This window comes from Cavia porcellus, unplaced genomic scaffold, assembly GCF_034190915.1.
Source record: "Cavia porcellus strain 051 isolate PalLab524CR breed Dunkin Hartley unplaced genomic scaffold, mCavPor4.1 scaffold_15, whole genome shotgun sequence".
Taxonomy (NCBI): domain Eukaryota; kingdom Metazoa; phylum Chordata; class Mammalia; order Rodentia; family Caviidae; genus Cavia; species Cavia porcellus.
Window position 1 is genome coordinate 11,015,545 of NW_026947498.1, and position 25,804 is coordinate 11,041,348.

Here is a 25,804-nt window from a genome sequence, read left to right on the forward strand (position 1 = left end):
CCACGGTCACAGCGACCTGCCTGTCTCACCTCACAGTGGGGCTGGAGGGTGCTGTCATCTTGCACCCCCAGCCATAACCCGTTCTGACAGAGCTCACTGGTGCCTGTCCTGGGGCTGTGGGTCGCTGGGGTGGTGAGCCTGGTCTGTGAGGGACACAGTCTCTCTGGGATGGGCTCTCTTTCGTCTCACCAGGTGCCGCCCCTTTACCAATGTCCATCAGAGCTGGCTCCAGCTCTGTGGGGGAGCGTGGCAGCCGTGGGCAGTCAGTTTCTGTTTTCCACACTGCCCTCCTTGGCGCCGGCCCTGTGGTCTGGTGCAAAGACCCTGGTCTCCTTGCTGGCGGTGTGTGGGGACCAAACTTGGGATCCTCCTGGCCAGGGTGTCCTGCTGCCCTTCTGCCTAGTCTCTGTGGGGACAGAGCTCGGGTACCCAGCACCTGGAATGCCGAGGCCTCTCTGCACATAGGAGGGGCTGAGTGGCCCGGGGGAGGGGGCTTGGGTCATTCTCCATGACCCCCATGCAGCCAGGGGCAGTGGGGAGCGGGCAGCGGGGAGTGGGGAACGGGAAGTAGGGAGCTGGGAGTGGGGAGCAGGGAGTGTGGGTGGCTGTCTGGGCCTTTGGAAGCCCAGGAATGTGGAGCAGCAGCCTCAGGGGGCTGAGTGGTCTGGGCGGAGACCACCATGAGAGTTCCTGGCCCCGCTGGCCCCTCAGGCCCACACCACCCCAGCCCAGCTCTGCACCAGGCAGAGCCCACCTCCAGCAGGGCCCCTAACCTGGGGAGGCGGGCAGCAGGAGTGAGGTGCTCGTTGGCCAGGGGATGCCGCCTTGGCTTCTCCCAGTTTCTAACCAGGAGTGGACCTCAAGCCCTCTCCTTCCTGGCCCTGGCCCCACGCCCTGTCCCAGTGTTTTGGAGCAGACCAAGGTTATGGGAAGGACCAAGGCCAGGTCTCCCTTGATGGGGTCGTGTGCCCTGCAGGGTCTTGCTGGGGGCACCTCAGAGCAGGGACCCTACCTTCCTGTCTCAGGGCCACCAGTGTCAGCTGACCGAGTACATATCCCGTGCCCCCTTCCCTGGGACACAGCTGAGAGGTGGCTGGGCCCCTGGCTGGGGTTCTGTATGTGCCCTGTGGGTGCCCTGGGCAGCCGGTTTGGCTCCCATGAGTTCCTTGGATCTGCCCCTTCAGCACCCGCAGCCCCGTAACACATGCGACAGACACACGGCTTGGGCGAGTTTAGGACCCAGTGGATGTCAGCCACCCACTGCTTTGGATCTGGGCCTGTCCCCAGGACAGGCCACGCTGTGACCCTGGGGTATGTTCTGTCCCATTCCTGTGGCGGGGCCAAGGGAGGACCTGGCCGGCAGTACTGGGGTGCAGGGCAGGGTGCACAGACAGTGCCTCCCAGCCAAGCTGTAGAGTCGGGTTTCAGAGCCCTGGCGTCTGTGGGTGCTGCAGACTCCAGCACCTGTCTGGAGCTGTCACACGGTCACTACTCGGGGACCAAGGCTGGTGAATGTTGGCGTTGCCGCTGCTGCGTCCAGCTCCATGTATCGCTGAGCCTCAGGGCGTGGCAACCATGCATGAAAGTCTCTGAGTGACGCTGGGGCCAGGGCCCCGCATCCTTCCTGTCTGCACAGTGGCCTCGCTGGGGCTCAAGGCCGGCAGTGCGGTCCTTCTGTGCAGCTTGTTCGGTGGCTCAGCCAAGGAAAATACAGCAGTGCTTTCATTTCCAGGGGCTCCCAGGCACCCTTTAATGTTTAATTTTGCGTGACCTTGGGTGTCCGGAGAAGGGCACGGAGAGAGCACTGTTTGTTCAGATGGAGAGGAAGCCGAGTGCTGTGGTGGGAGCTTGGTTCTCTCAGAGAAGCTTTTAATCCTTTGCCACAAGGTTCTCACGGGACCCAGAACCAGGTCCTGGAGACCCACTCGTGGTTCTCTGGCCCTCACCAGGACCTGATGCCTTTACCTTGACCGTGTGGCTGTGGCCTAGCCTTGGCCTCCTGTGGCTTGGGCCTATCTTCACTGGAGCCCCGTGGCAGTGCTGGGGGGGGGCGGTCACTGCAGGCTGGCGAGGATAGGATGTGTCCCCACCACTCTGCAGTAATGGCAGTGACCAGGTGTCTTCCGGGCTGTGACCTCAGCCTTGGCCTCAGAGCTGCTGTCTGCCCTCGGCCTCCTCTCTTGTGTGAGGTGGGTGCAGCTGACCTGATGGTGAGAATTTGCCAGTGAGAGGACTTAGAGTCTTGAGAGTGAGCTGCAGGTGAGGGTGAGGGCGCCCCAGAGCTACCCAGCTTGTCCTCCGTCAGGTAGAGCAGGGGCTGAGTCTGTGCAGCCTGCCTGTGTGTCCTAGGAGACTGAGAAATGCAGATGTCAGGTCGGGGATGGCTGTGAGGAGGAGGAGGTGGCTCCTGGCCAGCTCCCCGCAACAGGTCCCCGCCCCAGTCTGTGCTGAGGTCCCAGTGGTGCCAGGACTCCAGGGCCTTTGCTGGGCCTGTTCTAGAGAAGGCCGTTATTTGCGTGATGGCCTGTGGCTTAGGAGTCCAGTTTAGCAAGTGCGGGTCAGAGGGATCAGGACAGTGTCTGTCTCCAGGGCCTGTGCTCCTGGGGACATGGGTACACTGTAGAGTGAGTTTGGAGAGGACCCCTCTTCTCCATGCCTGGCTAGGTCAGGGCTGGCGTGTTCCTCTCCCTGGGTTCTCCCATGCCCACAGCTGACCCTCCCAGCCTGTAGCATGCTTTGCTTAGGGCTAGGTCCCAGGGCTGTCAGTGCCCGATTAGCTTGCAGCCCTGACTTTTACTGGAGTGACGCTGGGGGTTGCATCCTGGTGGAGGGGCCCAGCTCGGCCCTTACTCCTGTGGGATTCAGCCTCCTGGAGCCAGAAGTTGGGGCTCTGCCCATGACCCTGTAGTCCCAGGACACCCCTGGGAAGCATGGTGGTGTCCAAACTCTTGCCTTGGTAGCAGGGCCATGGCTTGGGCAGGTGGTGGCCAAGCCCTGTCCCCCGGGCCTGATGAGGAGTGCCCTGGGATGCTTAGCTCCTCTTCTGGGGGCCCCTCAGACCCTGTCTTAGCTGAAGATGTTTTAGGGAGACACACTGACCCCACCTGCAGTGCCCCCCCCCCCACCGTGGGCCTGGGTGCTGATGATGGGTGGGCTTGGACACTCTCTTGTAGGACCACATGGCCATCGAGGCAGCTGAGCAGTGCTGGGCCCATTGGGCAGATGCTGCATGGGGTGAGCACCCTGGGGCTGGGCCAGGCTTGGGCTGGGCACAGGTTGCCTGTACCCCAATCAGCAGCCCCATCTTCAAGGGAATCTGGGTTCATCTCGTCCCTTCCCGGGACTGCCTTTCCTGTGCTCTGGCAGCTCGCAGGGGTGTTGTTTCCAGTTGCCTCTGGAACCAGACGGCTGTTAGCTCTGCCCGGTCGCCTTTGTGGGTGCCACTGGGAGGCGGGCACTGGGCCAGGGCAGGGAGGCGGCGGTGCCTCAGCGTGGGGACAGCAGCAGGCTGAGACCTTTCTCCACCTCCCCTGGTGTCCCGCATACCACACACCTGCACTCTGGTTGCTCCCTTCCACTCTTCCATGCCTGTACCTCCCCGTGGCTGTGCTTGTCAGGGCCAAGGCTGCAACCTCCGGGAAGGGCAGTGGGGTCCAGTGGACCCCTGCCCCAGGCCATGTGCGCCTGGCCCTTTGCTGGCTGCTGGCCCAGCCCGCGTATACTGTCTGCTCTGGACACCTCCATTTGGGGCCTGGCCCATTAACTACGTGGCCCGTGGGATGAAGTAGCCTTTTAGTTCCTGTGGAACGCGCAGCTTGTTTATTAAATGGCATTAGCAGCTCTGTCTGCACAGCTGGAAGAAAGAGCTGGCTGCTGGCACAGGATGTGACTGCAGAGATGAGCTCCAGATGGGATGCAAGGGGCTGCTCAGTCTGGAGGATGAGTCTATTCAGAGGTAGGCGTCAAGATCAGAAGTATTTGGATGTTTACTGTAAAGAAGTTATGACAGTAAAATACCCACTGTCTCGAGTCTCTCGGAATCTTCCCAGTGTCCTGGCCACTTTCTGCAGCAGCTCTGGAGTTCTCTTTCCTGAGGGTCTTCAGTTGTGTTGTCCTGGCTGCCTCAATATCCTGTTGATATCCTGTTGATTCAAAACATGCCCCATTCCTGGTCATTCTGACTTTGGGGAAGAGCCGGAAGTCACACGGGTGCCAGATCCGCTGAATGAGGCAGATGAGGACCCAGAACCATGTTTGTAGGCGCTGCCTTTCCCATGCGAGGTGCTTAGCCAGCCGCAGTCACTGTAGTTCTTTCTGCTCACACCTCATAGAGGCACCCAGGGAAGAGGAGCCCAGAGTTGTGCAGAAAGTGGCAAGAAAAATGAGGTGATGTGTATGAAGTAGGAAGATTCTGAGAGGGATTCATTCATGGCAGTGCTTTTACTATAATAATTTTTTTTTTTTGGTGCCAGGGATCAAACTCACAACCTCGTGTTTGCCAAGCAGGTGCTTATACCACTGAGCTAAATCCCCGGCTGTAATAAAATTTTTAACGTAAATGTTTGCTGTATATTTTGATCACCCTGTGTATATTTTGGTAATACTACTAAACATTTGGCTCCCAAAACAAAAAAATAGTCACCATATATTTCAATTACACCTCTTAAGTACTGAAAGTGACATGTTTAGAAACTTTTATGGCACTCTGGGATGGCCAGCGTTTTTATCCTGTTTTATGAGAGTGTTTGTCAACAACAGATTAGGGCTGGGGCTGGGCCTTCCCATGGTGTGAGATGCCCTGGCCAGGAGTCCAGAGAGGAGTGGGGAAACTCCGAGGGTAACTTGAGTTCAGGGCAGGACCGTCAGGCAGGACCCTTGGGACATAGGGAGGGGACAGGGCCCAAGGGCACCAGACGAAAGACAATCAGTGAGAAAAGTGTTTGCAAACTATGGGAGCAGAGGATGGTCAGCTGGACAGCAGAACTTCCTGCAGCAGGACTTGGGCAGGGCCAGAGATGGCTACAGGGACAGACAGCAGGGGCAAATTACCCCCAAAGGGCAGGTGGGACATATGGTGTGGCAGGTGCCCCATGGCCTCAAGCAAGTGGCCATGCTGCTAGCTGCTGGAACACCATAAGGCCCCGGTCTCACTGAGTCCTGCCTTGCATGGCATCTGGAAGCCGTGGACACATGGCTCTGGCCCTCCTCTGTCCCTGACACCGGTGAGGACCTGGGCCTCTTGGACTGTACCTCTGGGCCAGCTTGGCCCTCCCTCCCTGCCTATGGTGCCTGGTTCCTGCATCCCCAGACTCTCTCCCTCTGTGGGGCAGACAGGGGGCATCCTTGGTGTCCAGAGCCATGGCCCTGGGTCAGGACATGGACAACCTGGGCACTGTACTCACACACAGGGGGATGGGTGCCTAAGGATCCCGCCCTGCTGTCACTGGCCCAGGAGATCCTTGCTCTGGCCATGCAGTCTGCTGGGACAGCAGGGTGAGGGCAGGAGGCTATAGAGGGGGACAGGGTAGGGCGTTGGCCACAGTCTGGACCTGGGAGCCCAGTGAAGTGTGGCTGCGGAGCCGGGTGGTGCTGCCTTTCTTCTTCCTGTGAGCTGCGTGCGTGTGTGTGTGTGTGTGTGTGTGTGTGTAACAGTGTGCCTGTGGAGCACAGGGCTAAGGACAGGCGCCTACCGTGAGGGCAAGGGCACTGGCTTCCTGCGCAGTATCTTGGTGCCCCCAGCACAGGACTCTGTTGAGAAGCCGGGCCGGAAAGCCCCGGCTTTCCTGCTTGGCGGGAGGGCGGGTCTCTGGCTCCCCCTGGCGGCGACGCATGGCCTGATGCTGTTGGGACCTGGCCACTCCGTGAGACCTCAGGTTTGCAGATCTGGGCGCGCTCCTCTAGCAAGTTGGGACGCGGGAAGAAGCAGAGTTTGGGAATGGCGTCTCGACCCTGGGCGAGGTGCCCAGCGGCCCTTCCCGGACCCTGCGTGTGCCCCTGTGTGTCGTGTCTTGGTGTGGGAGCAGCGCAGAGCACTTCTCGACCTGCCTCTCCGCCCCCTGCCCCGTCTGGACGTAGCGCGGGGCGTGGCCCAGAGCCCTGACTCCCGTAGAGTGTGGGTCCCCCACCCCTGACCAAGAGGGCAGCTGGAGGAAGTCCCCGCCCAGCTGTGTCTTGGCGAGGAAGTGGAGCCTTAGGCTGGTGCTGTGCAGCGGTGGCCTCTGGGCCCTACCTGGACTGCTGCCTCCTCCAGACCCCGAGCCTCTGCCGTCTCCATCTCTGGACATGGCCAGGGCCTCTGGTTTCTACTGCATTCACAGGAGCCTCTTACCTGATACCCCACACTGCCCAGAACGAGGCCCGGGTATGGTGTGGGTACCATGGCGGCAGCATCACTGCATGTCCCTGCGGGGTGGACGGTCAGGGACCATCAGCCTCCTCCGTGCCAGGTCGGGGACGCAACCTCTGCCTCCCATGTGGGGCCAAGTCCACCGTGGCTTCTGGGTGCCCTGCTATCTTCTAGTATGGGGTGGGCACCTCTGCCCCAGTGCACCCTCTTCCTCACTACACTCCTGGGCGCTGGCAGGTGCTGTTTGGGGGTCTCTCAGGCAAGGGGCTGTCCTGTAGGCCTCGGGCTGTGGGGCGGGCTAGGGGACACAGTCCCCTTCCTGGGACCCAGCAGCCCTCTGGCAGGAGGCCCCGGGCGTTCTCATTGTGTCCTGCAGAGGGCATGTGGGACTTGAGAGGCCTGAGAGTGCCGATCTCAGGCTGTGAGACCCAGGCTGGTCCTGGGATGCTGTGAGCTTATAACGAGCTGTACATGGCCTCTCCTTATGGGAGAGGACCAGGACTTGAAAGGGTGACCCGTGTGGGCAGTACTGGGCAGCTGCGATGGAAGATGGAGTGAGGCAAGGCCTCTGTAGGGGTCAGGCTAAGATTTGAGGGGGCCACCGCTGGTCACTGGTGAAGGATGTGGCCGAGGAACCAAGTTTGTGGTTAAAGCAGGTGCTCAGCTGGGCTCTGGCTTCGTTCTCACCTCGGGGAGGGGAGGCTGTGTCTGGAACCTCGGCTTCCTTATGTTTATGTCTACAATAGACTAAGCCTGGTTCTGGGCCGCCCCTCTGCCAGTCCCTCAACCTGAGAACAGCCAGGGCCAGTTTGGGCTGAGGCCACAGTGAGGCAGGGGTTGGCTGGCCAGGGTCTGGTCTCGTGATGTGTGGGTCAGTAGGCCCCAAGGCTGCCCTCCACCACCTCCAGCAGAGGCTACTGTGACCCATGCTGGAATCACCACCCAGGGTCTCCTGTCCTCCCAGGTCCCAGGACTCTGTGGCAACACCATGGCACCTGAGCACTGTGCTTGTGGCCCCACGGGCATTGTCTCCTGGAGGCCAGGTCCTCCTAGCCACCCCGACTCTGCCCTGGTCCTCACGTGCCCTGCCTGTGTGTCCCTCTTCTCCATGACGCTGAGGTCCAGCCCCCTGCCTGTGGCCCAGCAGGGGCTCGTCAGGATCCTTGGGTGTCTGCAAATACCCCCACCCTTCAGATCTTGTCCTTAGTTCCAGGAGCCTGAGCTTGTACCTCCTGGGAGCCCCAGGTCCTGCAGTGTGACCAGCCCTGCCCCAGCCCTCTGTGCCCCTGCACAGCTGCAGCACACGTTTGTGACCAGGTTTCCACACACTCCTCTGCTGCTGGGAGGTTTCACGACTGTGGCTACATTGGGCCCTGGCCACTGCAGGTGACAGCCGGGCAGGATGACCCAGTTAGTGGTGGCTTGGACCATGGAGGGTCCAGCAGGGGCAGGGCTGGAGCAGCGACCCCATACCTTTTTGGTCCAGGAGGCCATGTCTACACAGCCCGTGGACTCAGCTCAGCCTCGTGTGGGACATGCTGGACGCCCCAATGTAGCTGTCCCTGTGCATGATGTGTGACCTCACCGCCAGGCCCCTCTGCATTATTCCTTCTCCTGCTCCTGGAAGGTTCCAGGCTGTGTGACTTGGGACCTGAGAGGAGCACTTTCCTCCTCCAGGCTGAGAGATGCAGTAGTGGAGAGGAACACATCACATGTGACTGTCCTGGGTCAAAAGCCTCTGGGTGACAGGAACACCAGCCCCGTGCACCAAATCAAGAGGGGACCATGACCTACCTGATGACCCACAGACCCATGTCATGGAGACACCAGGCACTGGCTGGGTCTGCAGACTCTCCAAGGGGCCTGTTCTTCCTGCCACCTAGGATGCCCACGCCCCTCCTGGTTACCACACAACCACATACTGATCTTGCATGGGGAGCCTGCTTCCTAGGGCCATCCTGCACCCTGGGGCCAGCCCTGCCCTGGGACCCTGCCCCATTCTGTCTGTCACCCACCTACCCTCATGTAGTGTGCGGGGTCCTTCCTGAGCTGCAGCCCACAGGCCAGGGCCTGGACTGTCCCCCCCTGGATTCCCGGCCACCATGGGACCCCGAGCAGGTGAGAGCTTGGTGTGCGTCTGTCTCTAGGAAGGTCGATGGGTCCAGATGCACAGGGCGGGCTCATTCTGCCTGCCGGGCCCTCTCACTATGGTAAGGCCTGTGCTGGGGCAGAGGCTTCAGAGAGGGCGGAGTGTACAGCTCCCAGGTCTGAGGGCGGCCAGCGAGGCTGAGTCCTGAAGACAGCACATTTCTGAAAAGCGCTGAGGACAGGTTTGGCAAGCAGCACCGACAGTAGGCGGCTCGAGTCGCTGTTGGAGTTCCTCTTTTTTTAAGTGGTGAACATCTTGGGAAACAAGCTTTAAAAACCCACAGGAATGTGTGAAAGAAATGTTTTCATCAAATACATGAAAAGTCAGTCTCATTAAAAATCAAGTAAATGCAAATTAGTTAGCTGTATGGATTACATGGTTTAGGAAAGTGATGTGGTTTTACAGCTTTGGTGAGAAAACCTCACCCTGCCCAGTTCACCCACTGGGAGCAATGGCTCCACGGTTTTTAGGATGTTGGAAGCTGTGTGCCTGCATCACTGCAGTGGGCGTTAGAGTATTTTATTATAAACCCTTCAGCTCTGGCCCTGACCTTCACTCTTCCCTGGCCCTGCTCAGCCACTGATCCACGTTGTGGAGTAGGTGTCCCTATTTGGGGGTTTTCTGTGAATGAAGTCATGGAACACGAGGCCCTTGCCTTCTTTCCTTCCGTGTGACGTTTTCAAGGTTCACTCAACCCTGTTTATGGCTGAATAATATCCCACTGTTGTGGACGGGCTATGTTGTGGGTATCTACTCAGCAGTTGCTAAGTTTTGAGTTGTTGCCATCTTAGGCTGCGTGAACAGCTACTCTGAGTGTTCACATTTAGGGGCTTTTGTGGACATGTGCTTTCATTTCTCTTGGGTGTCTGCCTGAGGGAGAATTGTGGGACGAATGGGTAACTGTATGTCTGAGGAGCTGCCGAATTGTTCTCTAGAGCAGTGCGCTGTTTTGCATTCCCGCCAGCAGTGCATGAGCTCTGCAGTGTCGTGGCCTCTTATCTGGGTTTTTAAGGCAGGCATCTCAGGATTGTGAGCTCATGCCTCACAGTTGTGTTTGTGTTTCCACAGGGATGCAGACAGTGGGCCTCTTCACATGCACTTGCTGGCAATCTGTATGTCTTCTGGGAGAGAGACCACTTCAGATTCTTTGCTAGCTTTTAAATGGGTTGCTTCTCTTTTTATTGTTGTGAGTTCTTTGTCTATTCTGGATGCAAGTCCTTATTGAATGAGTGATTTGCAGATACATCCCTCTGTTCTGTGGGCTGTCATTATGCTTTCTAGAAGCATGAAAGGTTTACAGTTTATAAAATCTAGTTTACCTACTCCAAACTCTTCTCCCATGGCTCAGGCTTTTTAGTGTTGTGTCTAAGAACCCTTTGCCAAATCAAAGGTCATCAAGATTTATTCCTATGCTTCCTTCTAAAAGTTTTATATTTTTAGCTCTTTGACCTGTTTTAAGGTAGACTTTGTGTACGGTGTGAGGCAGGGATCTGGCCTCATTCTCCTGCGTGTGGCCACCCAGTTTTCCCAGCAGCACGGCTCCTGTCCACCCAGCTGTGCCCAGCTGTAGTAGCTGGAGGCTGACATTTGTACTTATGAGGAAATCACAGGACCCAGACAAGCCATAGCGTCCTGCCGAGAACAGAGGAGGGGTGCTGGGCCCCGCCCCCATTTTAGCTTATTGTGAAAATTCTCAAATGTGTGCAGCTGAACTGAGAGTACCTTGAACTCCCACACACCTGTCACTCAGCTTTCATTTTTGTCTTTTATGTGACAGAATTCAATTTTTATTCTTTTTCAAATGTATCCCAGTGCCTACTAACTTTATAAAATATTGTGCTCATGTCCCTCTCCCGGCCCTGTTACGCCCTGGCACTCCTCCCTCTCCCTCCTTCCTTGTTCTCACCTACTAAGTCTCCCTTTTCTTTTGTGCTGTCTTTTTTAGGTGTCATATATTAGGGAAATGTGATTCTTGTCGTTCTGAGTCTGGCTTATTTTACTTAATGTGACGTCAGGTTCCTTCCATTTTCTGCACGTGACAGTTTCACGCTTCTTTATGGCTGAACCATCTCCCTTGTGTGTGTCTCTGTTTTCTGAATCCGTTCACCTGTTGGCAGGCACCATGCCGTCTAGGCCGTGTCTGTTGTGAATGCTGTCACAGTAAATGTGAATGTGCAGGTGTTGTGGATTAAACACTTGCGGTCACCTTAACACCAGCTGAATTAAATCAGCATGGTGTTGAGCGTAGATGGCCCAGCTGAGGAAAGCTGCCAGGATAAAGAGAGACATGGAGAAGACGAGGGAGGCGCTGTGGGTTTCTCTAAGTGTTGGTGTTTGAGCTGTTGGTTCTCCTGGAGGAGCTCATCATGACTAGCTTCCCCAGGGTGAGTTCCACCATTTGTTATCAGAGGAGCCCGGGACCTTGTAGGTGAGAGTGGCTGTGGTTCACTTTGGGGGAGCTCTGGTCCTTCCTTTGATCATCACTTCCTGGCTCTAAAGGGGAAGATGTGTGCTGTTTAATCTCCAGGAGAAGCTTGTCACGCTGGCTTCCTTGCATTTACTCGACTGTTCTTATTGTTGGAGGAGCTCAGGACCTCCATGTTACTGAGGATGACTGTGGTGCTTTTCAGGGCAGCCCTGGTTCTTATTCTGAGCATGACATCTTGGCTCCAGCATAGAACCTACTGACAGCTCCTTCACCCCGCTGGCATAGACTTTCCAGCTTCCACCACTGACCTCTGGGTCTTCCCAGCGCAGATCCATAAAACAGACTGGTGTGAGTCCTTCCCATGGGTTCTAGCCCTCCTGTTGGACTCCTGGGAGGTACTGTTATGAGCTCTAGGTCTTTATCTGGACTCAGGCAGGACATTGCTGTGGGATCCAGGTCCTTGGCTGGATATTCTGGGTCTTTGGTGTTGGAGACAGATTTCCTGCACTTTCTTGTGTTCAACTCTGGGTGACCATCATAAATAATATTATAAATTCTGTGTCCTGATTCTAACTGTTCTCTTCACAACCCCTGACTACAACACAGGTGTCCCCCAGCACGCTGACTTTGTTCCTTTGGGTGTATTCCAGGCGGTGCAGCTGGGTCGCGTGGCAGCTGTAGCATTGGTTTGGAGGACCCCATGCCCAGGTCCACAGTGGCAGTGTCGTTCCATTCCCACTGGCGGTGCACAGGGCACCTCCGTGCCAGCACTGGTTATTCTTGGATTCTTGATGGTAGCTATTCTGACCAAGACGAGACCCTCTCAAGTAGTTCTGATCTGCATTTCCCTGGTGGCTAAAGATGTTGAGTATGTTTTTCATACCCTTATTGGCCATTTGTAGTTCTTTTGTGGAGTGTCTGTTCATTTGCCGCTTCCTGATCTTGTAGTGATTTTTTAGTTCTTTGTATTGTCTAGATATTAGTCATGTGTTGGAGAGTAGCTGACAAAGATTTTCCTCCTCTCCGTATGCTATCTCTTCACTCTGTTGGTTGTTTACCTTGCTGTATGGAAACTTTAATTTGAGGTGGTCCCATTTGATTCCTGTTCTTATTTCCTGTGCTGTCGGAGTCCTACGCAGGACATCTGTGCCTGGGCCTATGTCTTTAAGTGTCTCCTCTGTGTTTTCTTCTAGTGGTTTTAAAGTTTTAGGTCTTTGATATATTTTGAGTTAATTTTACACAGGGCAAGAGACAAAGGTCTGGTTCAATGTTCCATGCTGGTATCTGGATTCCCAGAGCTGTTTGTGAAAGAGACTTTCCTCTCCAGTGTATGGTTTCAGTTCCTTGTCCAGAAGCAGAAGGCTTTGCACAGATTTGTTCCTGTGTCCTCTGTTCCATTGGTCCACATATGTTTTTGTGTCAATGCCATGCTGTTTTTGTTACCGTGGCTTTGTAGTATAATTTGAAAGCAGACATTGTGATATCTTTTGCCTTGCTTTATTGTTGTTGCTTTTTGTTTGTTTTGTTTTGCTCATGTTGCTTTAGACTTTCTGTGTCTTGTATTTGCATGTGAATTTGGGATTGTTTTTTCTACTTCTGTGCAGGCTGTCATTGGAATTTTGGCAGAGATTGTGTTGATGCTCTAGCTCTGTTTTGTTGGTGATTTTAATAATATTAATTGTGCAGATCTATAAATATGAGAGGTCTTTCTGTCTTATGTCTTATGTCTTCTTCCATGTCTTTCTTCAGTGTGTGTAATTTTCTTTCTTTTTTTTTTTTTGGTACCGGGGATTGAACTCACGACCTCATGCTTGCCAGGCAGGTGCTTATGCTGCTGAGCTAAATCCCTGGCTTATGTGTGTAATTTTTATTGCTGTGGTCTTTTTCCTCTTTGGCAGGTTGATTGATTCCTACATTTTTTGGTTTTGTTTTTTGAAGCTATTGTGACTGGAATTGTTTTTCTTGATTTCTTTCTCGGCTTACTCATTTTTGGCATCAATTTTGTGTCCTGTCTTGGTTCTTAAAGGCGTCTTTAATCATCTTTCCTCTGTCTTGGGCCGGCTGTGGGTGGTTTCCTAGAGTCCACAGGTGACTCAGGGCACTTCTTGATCTTTTGTTTCATTAAGTGATGGCAGATTGCAGTGTCTAGTAAGCAACGTGGGGTTTCTTCCTGGCCCTACTGTGCCAAGCTTCCCGGGCTCCCTGCCAGCTGGTTTTGAAGGTGTGACAGGAGTGACGCCCACACGATGCCTGGGGAACAGTTGTTGTCCAGAGGGCATTTCTTCCCAGCCTCCCGAGTCACCTGCATTTCCCAAGGTGAAGCCAACAAAAGGAGTGTCCCCGGGGGATACCAGGAAGAAACCTGTGCAACCCCAACAACTTGTCTGTGTCCGCACGTTCAGACTGGAGGGTAATGGGCTGCTGGAGGCACTCACTTCATCAGCTCAGCTTGGAGGTTGGTGCCGTTTGCCGCCGTGCTCTGGGTGCTGCTGGTGTTTGCAGTCCACAGACACAATACACCCACACATGCCTGTACTTGCCTTCTCACACATGTGCATCTGTGTGCATACACACACTCACATGTATGAAATCCATGTGCACACAGACCCCCACACAGGGATATTGCACAATCCCTGCATGCACACCTGTATGCACACACTTGCATGCACACTCCCATTCCACACTGTTTCTCGAATGAGTCGCGGCAGCCTGCCATCTGTGCTGTCTCCAAGGGGCTGCCACACCCTGCACAGTCATGGTGTTCCTGCCCCACCCCACGAGCCTGAGCCTGAGACAGTTCTGTCTGTGCTCTGACCAACAGGCCCTGTTCCAGTGTCCCCTGTTGCCTGATAACATCCTTGGTGCACAGGGTTGCATTTCCTTTGTACTGTCCTGGAGCTGTCCCGGATGTGGTGGAGGTGGTCCTGACCCAGAGCCCCCTCGGCCACCACCACTGCCATGGCCCCTCCTGCCCTCCATCTTTGTTGACCGGGGGTCTCTAGAATCCCACCACATGTTAGTGGTGTCCCATGCCCAGGACACATCCAGCTGCTTCCTTGAGTTTGGAGCGGGCTTCTGCTAGGAGCACTGGCCAGAGGGCTGTGTGCAGGGGAGGTGGCAGGTACTGGCAGGAAGGGCCCCTCCCGACGCCAGTGCTGGGTGCTCAGTGTCCTTTCCACTGCTGATGACCTTCTGCACACTTAGTCCTCTTTGGGGAAGTCCTGGTCCTGTGCTCGCTCTGTTTCTAAATCCCCTTGGCCTGTGGGGGTCTTGAAGAGCCCAGGGCTTCTGTCTGGTTTGCAGAAACCCAGTGGAACATTTAGATTTGAGAGGAGTGGTCCCTGTGCTCTGCCAGGCAGTAGGGATTCCAGAGCCTGGGGCTCAGCCTGGGCACACATGCCTGGCATGAGCATGGGCCTGAGCCCAAGAGCGGAACCTGCATGCCATTGGTGGTGGTGGGGGTGGTACCTGTGCCCATCCCCAGCCCACTTTTGACTGAGCAGGAAAGTGTGAGACTTCGCAGTCACTGGTTAGAGATCAAGCTGGTGTTCGGGTGGGGCTGGGCACTGAGTGCTCCCAGCGATGGAGGTGCTGGGCCTCCTATGGCAGGGGCCTTCTCAGCCCTTCCATGTGACTCAAGGAACCCCTGCAGCAGTGACCCAGCCCTGGCCAGCAGAGCTGTGTCCCAGCAGAGGGCTCTCGGCCAACACCTTTACACTGTGGCCTGCAAAGTGGCAAGGAGACAGTGTCCAGCAGCACATGTAGAAACATGAATGGTCATCAACCAGGGGACCCTGAGAGGTGAACTGCTGTGTTTTATGTTCTGATGGCAGCGTGGAAAGGTCGTGGGGTTGCATTTTTGCTGGATGTGCTGTCTTGGGAGCAGATAGCAACAAGGCATTGTGGATTGAGTGCTGGCCAGGACCTAGCTGGCCACTCCCTCTCCAACTCTGACTAGGGCGCCCCCTCCCTGCCCCTTATGCCACCCCCTGCTCCCTGGGAAGCCAGTTTCCTCCGGTTACATGTGGGTGTTCTATGAAAATGAAAGACCACATTATTCAGGAATCCAGAGCAGCCAGTGGACAAGATGGAACAGACCCTGGTTGGGCGGGGCATCTCCTGCTGCAGGAGCTTTGGGGCTGGGACAGATGGTGCACTTGGGGCCAGGACCCTCGGGGGACCACTGCAGAGGGAGGGGACATCCTCAACCCAGGGTGCTTGGCTGAGAACATAGGGGCCCCAGGCCTGCAGCAGGTGTGGTGGCTTCTGGGATCCAGGCTGAGCCCTGGAGTTGCCCACCAGGGCAGGTGAGTCCCTGCTCCACTGATGCCCGGCTCCAGCAGTTCCTAGGCCCTAGGGGCTCCTGTGGCTGCTCTGTGCACCAGCAGAGGCTCATCGTGGCTGCCGGAGTACCTGGTGCCCGGTACAGATGGGCGCTCAGTGGTTACTCTGGAAGCAGATCCATCTCACTTCCCCTCAGCAGTGTCTCCTCTCTCCCATGTGGCAGGCAGGGTGTAGCCGTATATAGCCCCAGAGACCCTGGAGACCAAGGGATGACATGTGGGTTCCTCAGGACCCTCAAGGAGGGGGATGTCTGGACTTGGGTCTCACATGGCTGCAAGGAGTCTGGGCAGGGTGTGGTTGGACAGCCAGACTCTGGACATCACCAGTGTGGGATAGTGGGTTCTGGGGCAACACTTTTGAGCTGTAGGCCTCCATGGGGAACAACTCAGCTTCCACTGTGAAGGTCTCTGTGTGGGCAGCCACAGCTCCCGCCCCCACGTGCAATCGCTAGTGTTCCAGCCACACAGCAGTTAAGAGCCACTATTAGCAGGCATTGTTGCAGGAGAGTCACACTTCCTCATCAGGTTGCCAGGAAAACGGGGGCAGAATCAGCCCCAGGTCGGATTCACATCAGACTGCAAAGGCTGCAGCCAGCGACCAGAGCTGTGGCGACACCTGGCACTGGTCATGTCCTTTTGTAGGGTCCTCTGCTGGGGTGGGATCTGTCCTCTTTCCGTCCTCCCTCGAGATGAGGTCCCTCTCTCCAGGGACTTCTGTCAGGTGAGCCCTGCTGTCCCTGTGTACCCTGTACCTCCCGGTGTCTGGGGCTAGAGGAGACCCACCAGACCTCCACAGATGGGCTGGTGACTCCCTGACAGCCCCAGCGCCTGTGCTGTGCTGCTCATAGTGAGCACCTTGGTCTGAGCACATGGACATGATGGGGGACGGGGCACAGGTGGGACCTGTCACAGGGTTGGAGCGGGCAGGGAGCAGCAGTGGCTACACTACTGACTGGAGCCCACCTGCACGCGAGTGCCCTATGAGCATGCCCACTCCAAGGTGAGGTGGGTGTGAGTACCTGTGGTGTAGGGGAGGCTGGGTATGCTCCCTCGCTGCTGGGTTTGTCTGGGCTTCTGCACTGTGGACACAGGGGCTGAGGAGGGACTGTCTGGACACAATGTGGGGCCATACCTTGCATCCCCCACAACTGAGAGCCACGAGGGGCAGGCTGGATCTGGGCTCCCCCTCAGTATGTGCAGGTTGGAGAGAGATGTCTGTGGAGCCTGCATCCTGAGATTGCATAGAGATACATAAAATCTCACAGCAGTGGAGAATTTTCCAGCAGATACAGTTCCCTGGGCACTGCCAGGATCACTCCGCGCAGCTCGGGAATTAGTTCTGGGCATGTGGCCACCTCATGGCTCAAGGATGTCCTACTCAGCTGTTGGATGCTGTCCTGGTCCCAGATATCCAAGCCCTGACCTTTGGCCAGCGATCGATGCATGGCTCCTCCTTGTCCCAGACAGCTGGAGGCACATTGCAGGCTGTTTCATCACAGCTGCAGCCCAGCTGCAGAGCCTGGCTGGGATGGGGCAGCAGCACCGGCCCTGCTGCCTGCAAAAGGCGACCAGGAAGGACTTGGGCAGAGGCGAGATGGGCAGGGCATGGGCAGTGCTGAGTGGGGCGTGGTGGATGCTGTGTGTGCAGGGGCTGTATGTGAGTGTGACCATGGATGTGTGCATGCACGTGTGGGCGTGAGTGCAGACTACCTGGTGCTGTCTGACCCTGCCTCTTGTGGCCTTGTGTTCTGAGCTGGCCCTCAGCCTGGGTCTGGGTTTCTGCACCCCTCAAGAACTTGAGCTTCACACATGGCCCCAGGGACATTCTGGGTGTGTCCGTGTATGCCTGTCCAGCCAGGTCCTTTTGTCGGTAGGGAAACTGAGGTGGAAGGGCGGGATGCTTAGCAGGCTCACTGCTGTGGAGATCAGTGCTCTTCCTGCCCCCATGGGTGTCCAGTGGCACAAGCAGGTGAAGCCAGGGGCTAAGGAGGTCCAGAATCTGCACCACCACCTCTGCGGCCCAGAGGGAGCCCGGCCCAGCTTCCTGGCCCGGTTCCCCTGCCCCCCCCTCCCATAGTTGCCCTGTTCTGAAGCAGCAGGGCCTCAGGCATCCTGACTCCTCAAAGGACCAGGTTCCAAGGTACTGTCTGGGCTCTGAGGCCCAGAGACCTGAGCAGTACCAGTGCCTGCTAGGACAGCTGGACATGGCTGACCTGGGCTCTGCTGGAGCACAGGTGCTGCTTCAGGCTGGAGTGGTCACAGTGAGAGACATATCCTGCAGAGGCCGTGCCTGTCCCTCTGGCTCGGGAGAGAGTCAAGGTGAAGCAGCCTGCAGGTCCCTGGGCTCAGCCTGTGCCTTCCAGGCTGGGCAGTCCTGTCCTGGGTGGGGGTCACTTGTATGCGGGCCTCTGTGGAGCCTCCTTCTTCCAGTGGCACTGGAGGGAGGCAGCAGGCTTTGCCCTGCAGACCAGGACCCAGCAGGAATATGGACAGTGGGCAGGGTCGTGGGGCAGCAGGTGGGGTGGGCAGCATGGAACTGGGGTCCAGGCCAGCGGCCTGTGGTTGTGTCTTTGCAGGGTTTTGATGGTGATGCATACATTGTGTCACAGCAGTGCGAAGCCTCAGCTGTCAGAGTAACTGTGGTTCATCTCGTTTTGCAAGTTCATTGTTATTTACAACTTCAAATTGAACCTATCAGGGTGGCATAGTCTATCATTCCAGCTCTCTAGGAGGCTGAGGCAGGAGGATCTCAAGTTCAAGGCCAGCCTGGGCAACTTAGTGACTAAGTGAAACTCTGCTCTCTAAAGAAAAGAATTAAAAAGGGCTGCAGATGTAGCTTTTTGTGCGGGCCCTGGGTTCAACCCCAGTGTTGCAAAACCCCATTGCCATTCCCACTGGATGCCCCGAGTCCCCGCAGCCTGCTCCCTGTCCCCACACAGTGAGGCTCCAGGAAGGGAGCCTTTTGCTCTCACAGTTGGGAGGCCCCTCATGTTGGGGTCCCTGTTCTCTGAGCCGTGGTCTCACAGTCATGTGGCGCAAGGCTGTGGGAAGGAAGCCGGTGGTGCCCCCTCGTCCCCAGGGTCCAGCCAGGTGCTGTTCCACCCTGTGGGACCACCTGGCCCTCAGGGGGTGGAAGGTGATACTGCAGCACCCTCTCCCCTCCCCTTCAGGAGCTGTTAACCTTGGGACAGTCACTCCCAGAAGGCTGTGTCCCCCGTTCCCCAACTGCTTTCTCTGCTTTCTGAAGGCCCGGCGCCAGGCAGCCGAGACTTACTAGATCCCGTGAGTTGTCCTCTGCCTTCCTATTGCTGCCCACCTGTGTGCTGTTGATCAGGGTCCAGCATTTCCTGGACCCTGGACATTTGGTGCAGTGATGCCAGCGGGTCCTGGAAGGCTGCAGTCCTGGGGAGGCGTGGGGAGCTGGTGGAGTGGCCCTGGGTCCTAGGTCTGTGTGGGTGGGAAGGCTGAACCCGGATGGCCACTGGACCCTCCCCTTGCCGCCTCCCACCTCTGAGGCAGCAGTTGGATCAGAATTGGAATTGTAAGGAGTTGAGCATTTTTTAACTTCCAGTTTTACCACAGAGCTGTGGCCCCGGGCCAGCGCTCCAGCATTCTGGACTGTGGGGAGGGTGGGCCAGCTGCTGCTGCAGTGTCCCCAGGGGCACAGGCCTGGCCTGCAGCCCCCAGGCCCACACACACCCCAGGCAGAAACTCAGCAGCTCCCAGGCCAGGGAGAGTGGGCGACACTCCGCCCACATTCCTGAGTGCCCCCAGCCCCCTCCCCTGGTGTGGAGGAAGCAGTTAACTGAAGGTGCCCATCACCTTGGTCCCTCCTGTGGGAGTGGCAGGAGGAGCAGCTTGGCCGTGCTTGGAAGGCAAAAGGAGGCGGAGAGGGCTACCGGCTAGCCCCTCCTCCCAGCTGGCAGAGGCGGTCCTGCCTGCCTTGCACACAGCCCAGCACACAGCCCCGATGGCTCCCAAGCCCAGCGGATGCCTGGTGCTGCTGCTTGCCTGCTGCCTGACGCCCACCTGGGCCACCCTGCTGCCCCTGGAATGGCTCTGGTCCTCAACGACCAGTGACTCCACAGCCACTCCGGTCTCCCAGCCCCAGGGCCACCCCTCCCAGCGTGGCCCCACGGAGCCAACGACAGCCCCTGCCAGCACCCAGCTGGCCTTGAAGGAACAGGAGGTCACCTGGAGCAAGAGCTCTGCTTCCCACGTCACCCCCTCCAGCCTGGCTGCCTCTGCCGGGAGCCTGGATTTGAAGGAGGAGGAGAACATCGCAGGCGTTGGTGCCAAGATCCTGAATGTGGCTCAGGGCATTCGGAGCTTCATCCAGCTGTGGGACGATGCTGCCCCCACCGGGGCCTCTGCTGCCACCTCAACCCCTACAGAGCCGCACACCCTCGAGGGACCCTATAGTGACTCCCAGGACAGTGGGCCTACCCTCTGGTCCAATCTGGGAGCCCCATGGGTTCTGGGTACTCAGACAGCGGAGGCTGGTGCCCTGGCCATGCCCACCCAGCTACCTCCATCTCTGGGTAGGTCCCCGGCACTGCCAAGGGGATCCCCTGTGTCGCCTGTGCCCGCAGGGAGAGCTGTCCTCTCTGCTGCACTGGGTGGGGCCCCTCCCTGGGGCAGCCAGCGACTCCGTGGACATCCCAGCTTCCGACAGGTGCTTTCTGTGGTGGCGGGCATGCCCTCTGCTCTCTCCTCCGGCCCCTCAGCCTGGCTCTCTCTAGTGGCTGTGGAACCTTTCCCTGGGGTCATCGGTGCAAGGGTCTCTCCTGCGGCTTCTTCCGCGGGGCCTGGGCTCACTAACTATTCTGCACTGCTGGGGCTTGGCCCCCCGACACCCGACGGCCGCTGCCTGCCCCTGACATCCGCTCTGCCCGTCTGCAGCCACCTGGGTGTGGAGCGCTCCTGGCTGCCCAACTACCTGCACCACAGGGACATTGAGGAGTTGTGGGTGGCTGCGCAGGCCTGGGGGCGCCTCATGCAGACACACTGCCACCCTTTCCTCGCCTGGTTCTTCTGCCTGCTGCTGTTGCCCCCCTGTGGCCCTGGCCCACTGCTCTCTCTGCCGCCCTGCCGCCAGTTCTGTGAGGCTGTGGAGGACTCGTGCTGGAGCCACCTGGATGGGGGGCCGCTGCCTGTGGCCTGTGCCACGCTGCGTGCCCAGGAGGATGGGCTCTGTGTGTTCATTGGGCCGGCAGCAGGTAATTGCCCAGCCCTTCCCCCAGTGCCTGGCCAGGGGACCAGGACAGCCCCAGCCTTGTAGGGAGGCCATTGGGGTTGTGGAGTTGTGGCTGCAGGCCACAATGGCAGACAGCATGGTGTCACCAAGAGGGGTTGTGGCCAGGGGCTCTGTGCTGCTGCAGGTGGTGGGGGCACCAGTGATTTAGTTCTTGTCTTGGTTCTAGGACAGTCTACGGTCCCCTCAATCACACTGGGAAACTGAAGCCCAAAGCTGTGGCTTGGCCTGTGCCCTGGTCCTTACACTTTGCCATTTAAGTGGCCAGGGGGTCAGGGAGGGGTCTTGTGAGCTTCTCAAAGGTTGAGAGGTCTGGCTGCTCCCAGGGCCTGCACAGCCCCAGCCTCCTGCATGTACTCCATGCACCTGCCTACCGGGGTTTACCCCACCCGGCAACTGGCCAGTGGGGGTGGCAGGGACAAGAGGGAGGAGGACATGGGCAGCAGATCAGGCTCTGTGGCGCCTCCACTGGCTCTATTCCAGCTCTTCCTCCTTGGCCTGGGTGTACCTTGTAGCTGTGGCCATGCTATGGGATGTGAGGGTCCTATTCTCCATACCTGCAGACACAGCCTTGACTCTGCGTCAGGTGGGGGTGGCTGTGTGGGAACTGTCAGGATCCCATGCACTGGGCTGCTGGGCTGGGGTTCCAAGCAAGTCTTGGCCAGTTTGGTTCAGCAAACCCCAGAGTCCCCCAGACCTCTGCAGGACTAGGTCAAGACAGAGTGTGGGCAGGGCAGGGTAGGGCGCTGAGGGTGTGAGCTGGGTGGCCTTGCACATGTGTGTTTGGTGTGTGTGCACGTCTGTGGCCCTGTTCCTGACACTTGCTTGCCTCCATCTCTGGAACAACCAAGGCAGCCCAGGCCTCCATGTGGGGTGGCACCTCACCTGGCTGGCCAAGCCCTTTGCTCTGGTCCTGTGAGGGGCAGCTTTTCTGTGGGAGCCTGGGCAGCTCAAGCATAGCCAGATTCCTTCTGGAGGAGCCCTGCAGCCCAAGGTCAAGCTCAGGAAGCCAGGTCCCCTGTTGGTGAGGCTTGGCCATGTGGGGTTCAGACTAGGCTGGCTCTGGGAGGTCTTCATGCTGGCTGGATCCAAGCTGGGCAGCATGGGTGAGGAGTTTCTTTCCCTGTAGCCAGCTGGCCAGCCAGTGCCTGAAAGGGACTTTTCAGAGAACATCTGGACGCATTGGCTATGTCCCCAGTAGAGCCGAAGGGGGCTCTTCCATCAGGCTGGTGACCTGTGTCCCCGTAGGCCAGAGGTGGGCGGCACATCATCAGGCCATGGCCTCTCAGACATGGCTGGCAGGGGAATGTCCCCATCCTTGGACCCCTCCCTGGGTCCTCCGGGAGTGGGCCTTACACCAATTGGACACTGCTACCTAGCTTGAGGTGGGCAGGAGGGAGAAGTTGCAATGGGACAGGAAGGGACCTTGGTGCCTGGTCCCTTGGAGGTGGCTGTGAGGTCCTGGAGTGGAAGCCCTGAGCACTGACCCTCGATAGTGACCCCAGCCAGTGTGGTCAGGGCAGTGCTAGGCAGGGAGGAAGAACCTGGCAGGAGGGAGCCAGACCTGCCACCCCTTCATGCCTGTGCAGAACACTCTGGTGCTGTCCCCATGTGTACCCTCTGCTCATGGGCCTGGCCTGTCGCCTGGTCCTGCACACCCCTATGCACACCTGCACACTTAGGGTTTTGAGCACCAAAGCCCATACTCTTGCACACTGGGCCTGCAGAGGTGCTGTATCCAGGCCCTGCCTCTGCCCCCTAACCTCCCTCCCAAAGCTGCTGGGCATGAGTGACCAGGCCAGGTTGTGCAGGCTGCTCTCCACATTGCTTGAGAATGACATGGAGCCAGGTCTGCATGATGGCCAGGGCACTGGGCCTTGGGGATGAGGATGGCCAAGGAGGAGGAGGAGCCCTGAGGGCTGTCCCTACTCCCCAGACAGGTGTGGCCCAGGGCTCCACTTTGCTCCTCCAGTCAGGCATGGGCGTTCGGAGCATTAGTGCTCCTCAGAACGCTTCAGTTAACTCGAGGTTTCTATTTAACTTTGATTCAGAAAGGAGACAAAGCACTTCCATGGAAAACTACCTACATGCTTTTCTCTCATGCTGTGCGGCCTGCAGACGCTTTCTGAATCAGCTGACTGAGCGCCCATGGGCTCCTGTCCGGCCACACCCAGCGGCTGTGACTCAGCATCCCTGCCCAGGGTGGGCTGGGGTGCGGGAACCCTGCGTGCACCTGGTGCAAGGTTTTGAGCACTTAGGCATCTTGGAATCCTCGCCACGCTGGTGTGGAGTGACAGACATGTCACGTGGCGTGGCCGCATGAGGTGGCCTTGCGTGAGGTGCTGCGGCATTGCTGCTGCTGTCACCAGCGTGGTGCTCAGACTCCAAGCTTGTTCACCCTGAGTCCTTGGAACCTGTGCCCCTAGCTCAGTTCTCTGCCTCCCTCCCGCTCCTGCATCCGGGTGTGGTCTCCTGAATGAGACCGTGTGGGATTGGTCTCTCGGCACTACCTTCTGTTGTGTTTTGGCCTAAGCGCCTCAAATAGGTGTGAAGTGGGGTCTCCTTGGAGCTCCTATTCCTGCCAATCAGTGTGGCTGTGTGCCCTGTGTGCACCAGCCCTTGCCCCTTTCAGTCGGTTGCCTTGCTGTCGCTGATGAACCTGAGGGATTCTCTTGTGCTCTGGGTATTAACCCCTTGGCAGAGTTACCAACCACATGCAAGTATTTCCTCCCTTTCTGTGGGCTGTGGGCTGTCTACTGTTTTTGATGCAGAGTGGTAAATTTTTTTCATGGAACCCAGTTTGTGTTTTTCTTTATTGCCTGTGCATATGGTATGCAGCGCCAAACCAGATATCATGGTGCTTTGGGGTGTTGTGTTCTTAGTAGCGTTGTAGCCAGGCCTTTCCTGGGCATCTTTCTCCTTGTCCATGCCGGTGATGGGTGAAATACCTGCTTCATGCAGTTTTCGAGGCTCTGCTGGTGGACAAGACTGTCCCTTCCCCCGTCAGAAGGCGGCAGACAGAGCCTTTGCTTGTCTTGTGCCCGCTGCTGACTCCTCTCTGACTCTGCATCTTCGCTAGTGCAACATAGCATAAAGTGCAGAGGGGATCCAGTTGGATAGGCTCAAACTGGATGATGCAGAAAGGAAATTACAGGCAGGTAAGCTGCTCGTGGTTTTCCCACCACTGGGAGAATGGTGTCCACGTGATCTTCCTGACATCACCAAAGGGAGCGACAAGAATCCCTGTGTGGAGGGTCTCCCTGCGGGAGACCACCAGCGTGTGCCATGGTCCCACATACCCACTGCATGTCTGCACTGCGCCCACTGGAGCCCTGATCAAGGAGGCAGCCACAGCAGTGGGGGGACAAGGAGCACAAGAAGGTCACATGTGGAGCGGCTTCAAGTACCAGAGAGGAAGGCAGAGAGGCCCATGCTGGTGCCAGGTCTTCCATCCTCCTGGACCTCAGCACTGGCGGAAGATGGCTGTGGCCAGGCAGTGGTTTGCATGCAGAGTGGGGTGGCTGGAGGTCCTATGGGTCACCTTGGTGATGCCGACATCCACTGTGTCCCCCCAGATTCATGCTCACCCCAATCCCATTAGGAGGTGTGGCCTCTGGGGGTCAGGAAGTCTCCAGAGCCCTGACTCCAGGACCGGGGTCAGTGCCTTGTGAAACGCTCGAGGTTGAGGGGAGCAGGTTTGCTGACCCGTCCCTTCTGCCACCCATGGATGTGGTGTTGGTTTCCTGAGAGGCTCAGCTAGGAGGGCTCGGGCTTGGCAGGGTGGGGCCTGGCCTCCAGAGCCTGGAAAACTAACTTCTGTTCTAGGTCGCTGTCTGTGGCGTTTGCCCACAGCTGCACAATCGGGTGAGAACTTGATGACCTAACTGCTGACCCGTGGCCACAGGCTGTTGCCACTTGTTTATACCTCCCTCGGCTTCTCTCAGAGTGTGCTGCAGTTTTGGTGGCTCACGTCTGTCATCTTCTTGGCTAAGTTGGGTGCTGAGCACCTTCTCTCTTTAATGTTGTCACCCTGGGACTCTGTGTTTGTCACTTCCTTCCACACTGCCCGCTGCTTGAGGAGAGCAGTGATTTCTGGGTGCTCCCTTTGTGTCCTGCTGCTATATTAAGCCTGGTGTTTCTTACAGAGCCATGGCTCCCACAGGGTTTTCTACAGGTAGCATCCTATCTGCAGGTGGTGATAGCTCCGTGCTTTCCTTTCCTTTTCAGGTTGCAAGCTTTTTATAACTCTTTTTCGCTTTGTTATAGTTTGAGTCATTGGCAGCGGGGAAAGCGGTGCTTGCTTGGGGCATGCCATCTGGGGCATGCAGTCTGCCTGGTTCTTCTTTCAGGGCCTGCCAAGATGGCATGATGCTTCCTTGATGGTCAAGCATTTTTATCATGAAAGGGTGTCGGATTTTGTCCTATGCCTTTCCTGCCTCGGCTGAGATGACTCTGGGTTTTCATGGCATCAGCACGGTGCTTGGTTTCCTATGAACGTCCTGCACCAGGAATTACCCGCTCAGTTGTGCTGTGTGATCCCCTGGGTGACCTGGGTTCAGCTTGCTGCCATTTTGTTGAGAATTTTGTGTTGATGTTTGTGAGGGATGCTGGCCTGGAGTTTTCTCTCCTTGCAGTATCTTTGTCTGACTTTGGTTTCCAGTAGTGCTCACCTCACTGGGTAAGTTGGGAAGTTTCTGTCCTTGGTGGAGATGTTTGAGAGGGATTGCTGTGATTTCTGTACAGTTTAGTGGAGCCCCCAAAACCACTGGGTCCAGGGGCTTTCTTCTTTTTTTTTGGTCTTTTTCCTTTTTATTGGTACCAGGGATCGAACTCACGACTGCCTGCTTGCAAGGCAGGCGCTTATGCCGCTGAGCTAAATCCCCAGCCCTCCAGGGGCTTTCTTGATGAGAGGATTTTTGATTACTGATCTAGCCTTGTCCCAGGGTTTCTATTTCTGTTCTTCATTTCATCTTGCCGTTTCATCAACATTATTACCCAATTTGTTGACTCTCTTTAATTCCTGTAGAATCGATAACGTCCTAGCTTTGATCTTGGTAACTTGAGTCTTTTTTTCTCCATCTGGTGAGCTAAAGGTTTGTCAATCTTTTTGTTTGTTGATCTTTCCAGAAAGCCAACTTTTGGCTCCATTGATTTTCCACTCTTGTTTTCCTGTCCTCTGCATCGTTGACCTCTGTGCTCATCTTTATGTTCTTTTCCTTCTGTTTTCTTCTCCTCTTTCTAGTCCTTATTATGTGAACTGTGTTGTTCATTGGAGGTCTTCTTG

The 25,804-nt window shown here is 56.9% G+C and overlaps 1 protein-coding gene across 2 annotated transcripts in view; it reads left to right on the forward strand.

The window, feature by feature from the left end:
* Col18a1 (collagen type XVIII alpha 1 chain) overlaps positions 1-25,804 on the forward strand; it is a 68,795-nt gene that overhangs the window by 12,769 nt on the left and 30,222 nt on the right. Inside the window, exon 1 of one of the 2 annotated variants that reach the window (XM_013145003.3) lies at positions 19,216-19,807. The exons of the other annotated variant lie outside the window; for it this stretch is intronic. Within the exon in view, the coding sequence (XP_013000457.2) occupies positions 19,237-19,807 (571 nt within the window). The 5' untranslated portion in view covers positions 19,216-19,236. Of the gene's footprint in view, positions 1-19,215; positions 19,808-25,804 lie in introns of those variants that run through there. 2 annotated transcript variants of the gene reach the window in all.